General features: G+C 40.5%; 1 protein-coding gene and 1 long non-coding RNA gene across 2 annotated transcripts in view; both read right to left on the bottom strand.

Annotated features, from left to right (window-relative positions):
- The window catches only part of LOC107113378, a 201,440-nt gene extending 197,387 nt beyond the window's left edge, over positions 1-4,053 (bottom strand). Inside the window, 2 exon segments of the mRNA XM_015414705.1 lie at positions 2,472-2,570; positions 2,628-4,053. Coding sequence (XP_015270191.1) covers positions 2,472-2,570; positions 2,628-3,964 — 1,436 coding nt within the window. The 5' untranslated portion in view covers positions 3,965-4,053.
- A 52-nt stretch (positions 4,054-4,105) lies between these two features.
- The window catches only part of LOC107113396, a 3,299-nt gene continuing 1,404 nt past the window's right edge, over positions 4,106-6,000 (bottom strand). The window contains exons 2-3 of the long non-coding RNA XR_001482616.1: positions 5,767-5,862; positions 4,106-4,318 (exon numbers count right to left, since the gene is read on the bottom strand). This is a non-coding gene — a long non-coding RNA (uncharacterized LOC107113396). The remainder of the gene's footprint in view (positions 4,319-5,766; positions 5,863-6,000) is intronic.

Raw genomic sequence — 6,000 nt, forward strand, 5'->3', positions numbered from 1 at the left:
AGCCACCTCACAGGGTTGATGTGATTATAAACAGGAGCAGAATTAGAGATGTGAAGGCCCGGAAAAAAACCGGGAAAATTCGGGGGGAAAACGGGTTTTTTCCCTGAAGATTTTTTGTTTTTTTCTTGAAAAATTGGAAAAATTGAAAAAAGAAAAGAAAAGAAAAAATGATTATGGAACGTTTTATTTTAACATGATGAATAAAATATTTTAAGACAAGGTGTTCAAATATTTTCCAAAACCAAACAAAGGTTAGTGGAAAGAAGGGCCAATATTAAAACCTTTTCATAAAAAGAGGTACATGTATTTATTAATAATAACAAATTAAAACATATATAGGGGCCCAATTACAACCAATATATATAAAACATAACCATAACCAGGGCTAAAAAAGTTTTATATATATTGGTTGTAATTGGGCCCCTATATATGTTTTATATACCTCTTTTTATGAAAAGGTTTTAATATTGGCCCTCCTTTCCACTAACCTTTGTTTGGTTTCGGAGTTCTTTGTTAGGTTTAGTTTTTTTTCCTTTCTTGTTCCTGCTTCCAAATATTTTCCAAATCATTTCTAAAATATATATATATATGGTATCAGATTGATCTAATTTCTGTGCACTGAGGATAAGCCAGTCCTAGGTTACAAACTGAACTCTCCAATGCAAGATGCATTTCTTCCTTTAGGAGGTGCTATTGTCAGAAGAAAATAAAAAGGTTTCAGTTTTGTTTTTGCATGTGGGTGGGTATTCTGTTTGTAATAATTGTTTGGATACACTATATTTTTAATATGCTAGTTGTGATAATTTCATGCCAAATAAAAATGTCCATAGTCATATTTTATGTTCCTAAAGTAACAGAATGACTTTCAATCTAGAAAAGACAAAAGAAATGCTAATGTAGCATTTTTTTCAATTTTTCTGAAAATTTCCGTTTTTTCCCGGAAAAAAAACGGTTTTTTTTCCGAGCTTCAAAATTTCCGGAAATTTTACATCTCTAAGCAGAATAAAGGAAGACACTATCAGCCCACACTGGGGAGAAAGGCAACGCAAAGAGGATGGGAAATATCCCCTTCCTTTAGACAGCAACCTCTCGGAACTGGCAGAGCCAGGGTGTTGGAGGTCCGGATTCAACTCCCACCCCTACCAAGGAAATCTGCAACCTGACCCTGGGCCAGTCACTCATTTTCAGCCTAATCTAACTCTCAGCATGATTGTCATTAGGATAAATTGGAAGAGAGAACAGCTTAAGCTGCTTTGGGTCCATGCTGGGGACAAAGTGGGGTACGATATTTGTGACAAAGTTTTGGATGCGGTTTGGCGAATGAAAGGATGATGACTCTTGCCATTAGTTCATCCAGTATAACTGCTGCTCTTTCAGCAGGAGCCAGAACTGCTCATTCAGTAGTCAAACCATAGTTAAATATGGTGAATGGAGCAAGAGAGGCAAAGAGCCTAGTCCTAAACAACATCATCTATTAATCCTAAAGGCCTCTGACACTCCTTCCTAAGATGTGTTCACAGAATAGGATAAATAACTCATATTTTATAATACCTTGTATTTCAGATATTTTAATGGAAAACTGGCTTATCAGAGGTGTGGAATTCATTTGTTATGAGGGCCAGATCTGACATAAATGTCACTTTGTCGGGCTCGGTCATGTGTGCCATAATATGTAATGTCAGGTATTGGAGATATAAACTTTATAAAAAACACAGGCAAACCTAATTAACAATATTATTTTTTACTCAAAATACAAATGAAAGCAATTGATGTACTGGGAAGCTCACAAAAACCCCAATAAACATATTTAATCATATGCAAGACTAAGTTGTTTCCCAAGAGATACCATAAAAAGGGGGGGGGAGTACCTTATATTTCCATACATATCAATTGCTTGCGAGCCAGGTAAGAGCCCTGGACAGGCTAGTTTTGCCCCCGGGCCTTATATCTGTCACCCCTGCTTTAATCAATACCCGTTCAACAACTGCATAAGGCGGGCCTGATATAACACAAAATCTCCATATGATGACGCCTGGTAAGATAGGTGTTGAGGCTGAAGACCTTGCAACACAGGAAATATTTGCATAGTTTCTCTATTGTGTGAATGCTTTGATGTGAAAAATGGCCTAGCATTTATATGTCTTTTCCCCTGTGGGACTTCTTAGGTGTACCTTAAGGTTTGCTTTTTGAGTGAAGATCTTTCTACATTTCAAGGGTTTATGTGGTTCCCCCACCCCGGAAGGGGTTGACTGATGGGTAATATGCTGTGAATAATGAACAAAGATCTTTCCACATTCCAGGCATTTATATAATTTCTCCCAACTGTGGATTCATTGATGGCAGTATGTTCTGAATTCTGAGAAAAGTTCTCTTCACAATCCAAGCATTTATATGGTTTGTCCATTGTGTGCATTTGTCAATAGATAATGAGGTGTGAACTCCAAGTAAAACATTTTCCATACTCCAAGCATTTAGATGGATTCTGCCCTGTGTGGATATGTTGATGCTTAGTAAACTGTGAACTACAAGCAAAGCTCTTTTCACAATCTAAGCATTTGTACCATTTCTTCCTAGTGCTGATACATTGATAGGTAGTAAGTTCTGAGCACTGAGCAAAGTCTTTTCACAATTCAAGCATTTATGGTTTCTCCCCAGTGTGGACACGTTGATGGGATATAAGCTTTGAACTCCGAGCATAGCTCTTCGCACAAACCAAACATTTATATGGTTTATCCCCAGTGTGGATACATTGATGGGATTTAAGATGTGAACTCTGAGCAAAGCTCTTTCCACACTCCAAGCATTCATATGGTTTCTCCCCTGTGTGGATACGTTGATGGGATTTAAGTTGTGAACTGTGAGCAAAGGTCTTTCCACACTCCAAGCATTCATATGGTTTCTCCCCAGTGTGGATACGTTGATGTTTAGTAAGCTGTGAACTCCAAGCAAAGCATTTTTCACACTCCAAACATTTATATGGTTTCTCCCCTGTATGGATTCGCCGATGGACTGTAACGTGTGCACTCTGAGCAAAGTTCTTTCCACACTCTGGGCATTTATATGGTTTCTCCCCAGTGTGGATACGTTGATGTTTAGTAAGCTGTGAACTACAAGCAAAGCTCTTTGCACAATCCAAGCATTTATATGGTTTCTCACTAGTGTGGATACACTGATGGGTAGTGAGTTCTGAGCTCTGAGCAAAGCTCTTTTCACAATCCAAGCATTTATATGGTTTCTCCCCTGTGTGAATTCGTCGATGGGCACTAAAGCTGTCACTCTGAGCAAAGCTCTTTGCACAATCCAAACATTTGTATGGTTTCTCCCCTGTGTGACTACATTGATGTTTAGTAAGCTGTGAACTCCAGGCAAAGCTCTTTTTACAGTCCAGGCACTTATATGGTTTCTCCCCTGTGTGTATTCGTTGATGTTTAGTAAGGTGTGAACTTTGAACAAAGCTCTTTTCACAATTCAAGCATTTATATGGTTTCTCCCCAGTGTGGATTCGTTGATGGGATTTAAGCTCTGAACTCTGAGCATAGCACTTTCCACACTCCAAACATTTATATGGTTTCTCCCCAGTGTGGATACGTTGATGGGATTTAAGGTGTGAACTCTGAGTAAAGCTTTTTCCACACTCCAAGCATTTGTATGGTTTCTCCCCAGTGTGGATACGTTGATGCGATTTAAGTTGTGAACTATGAGCAAAGCTCTTTCCACACTCCAAGCATTCATATGGTTTCTCCCCAGTGTGGATACGTTGATGGGTAGTAAGGTCTGAACTCCGAGCAAAGCTCTTTCCACACTCCAAACATTTATATGGTTTCTCCCAAATGTGGATATGTTGATGGTCTGTAAGCTCTGGACTCCGAGCAAAGCTCTTTCCACTCTCAAAGCTTTCATATGGGTTCTCCCCTGTGTGGACACTTTGATGGGTATGAATGTCTGAACTCTGAACAAAGCTCATTCTGCAATCCAAGCACTTATATGATTTCTCCCCAATGTGGATGTGTTGATGAGCATCACTCCAAGAAAAGCCCTTTCCAGCATCTAAGCATTTATATGATTTCTCCTCTGCGTTGATTTGCTGATGAACAGCAAGGATGCCATTTTGAGCAGAACTCTTTCCACACTCGAACCATTTATGAGATTTCTCCCCTGTGTTAACTGTTCAGTGTCTATCAAACACCTGGGATTCTGCACTCTGAGGAAACTATTCATTCTCCTTTTCCCATTTTGTTCCACTGATGCTTTCCTGTTGTTTTTCTCAAGTATGTGGAGTTGTGGTTTTTCCTTGGACTTGTTCTGGGTCCTTCAGTGTCTGGAATAAAGAGAAAAGAACTGTAAGACCTTTAGGCAAAATCACAATCAAGTCAAAAAGGCCATTGACTGCTCTTGATAATGACAGAACAGAAATCGATGGGGAAACAAATCGTGCCCTGTAGTAGTCAGTTCTTGATTATTCCTTGGAGGGTAATTCCATTGGAGACAAGGTGGAGGACCAGTGAAACCTCCTTGTTCAGAGGCAGTATTTCTCTGAAAAGGGATGCTTTGAATCTGCTCCTCTTCTTGTAAAACTTCCAGGGACTCTAAGTGGCCACTGTGGGAAACAGGAAGCTAAACTACAAGGTGTCTCCCAAACGGCTTCCTGTAGTCAAGGGCAGAACTGAACTGCATTCACTAGATAGTGAGTTAGGAGCAGAGCTTTACACCTGATCAACAGAGAACCAATCTGAGCCCCAAATTTATAAAGCTCATTGTTCTTTTCACACACACCCCAGTATGTTCAGCCTTTCAAGCCCTGTGCTCTGTGACCTGGACTACACAGGTAAGGCAGATGGTGAATAGAGACTCTGCATTTCTGTGGTGGCCCTTCATCTGGGGAATTTCCCACATTTGAAGCTCACCTGGAGTTTACCGTCAGTCAGGAGTTTACCTTCAGTCAGGCCAAAACATTTCTTTCCAACAGAGCTTTATCTTAGAGGGTTATTAGCTATTATTGTTTCATTTCTAATCTGAGGAATGTTTTCAGGAGATACCGGTATCTCAGCCAACTCAGTAGCTATTTTCCCATCTTCTTGTGCCCCTAGCTTTTAAAATTGATCATGTAGGCAGTATTTAGGCTTTTATGGTATTGTTTTATTTTTGAACCAATATGAGCAGGCATGTGAAGACGCAGCATATAAATAAATCGATGTTTATTAAGGTCGAGCATTGTACAAACATTCCCCATCACAAACAAGCCATCATTTTAATTTCGCTTTTGCACTTCAGTAAGATTTCCTGGACATATCCAAGCTGTTAGGTAAAGGTAAAGGTTCCCTTGCTTGAAAGCCAGTCAAGTCCGACTCTAGGGTTGCGGTGCTCATCTCCGTTTCAAAGCCGAAGAGCCAGCGCTGTCCAAAGACGTTTCCGTGGTCATGTGGCCGGCATGACTAAACACCAAGGTGCACGGAACGCTGTTACCTTCCCACCGAAGTGGTCCCTATTTATCTACTTGCAATTTCTTGCTTTCAAACTGCTAGGTTGGCAGGAGCTAGAACTAGAGATGGGAGCTCACTCTGTCATGCGGCACACTCGGGTCTTGAACTGCTGGACTACCGACCTTCCACAGCCTGCAGTTCAGCGTCTTAACCACTTGAGCCACCGCAGCTCCATCCAAGCTGTTACTTGTTAATAAATCCCCATTCTCCAGCTGGTGAATACCCCAAGAGACATCCTACCCACATGCACCAGAGAAAGGTTCCCTCCACACAAGTAAACAGATACCTGCTGCTCTCTTTCTTTCTTCTCGGTCCTGGACAGGTGGATCTCTTGCTTCTTCCACTGAGGATATGGAATCAGGTTTAGCAACCAGAAGCCCTCCTTTTGTGGAAAGAAACAGACTGGTGACTTCTAGATGTTCCAACTCTAAGAAATATTCAGATTTTTAAACCAGGCTACCTGAACCCCAGCTACTCAGAATGGCAAAAAGAATAAATCAATTTTTAAAAAATCTCCTGA

This window comes from Gekko japonicus, unplaced genomic scaffold, assembly GCF_001447785.1.
Source record: "Gekko japonicus isolate JY-2015 unplaced genomic scaffold, Gekko_japonicus_V1.1 scaffold1614, whole genome shotgun sequence".
Taxonomy (NCBI): domain Eukaryota; kingdom Metazoa; phylum Chordata; class Lepidosauria; order Squamata; family Gekkonidae; genus Gekko; species Gekko japonicus.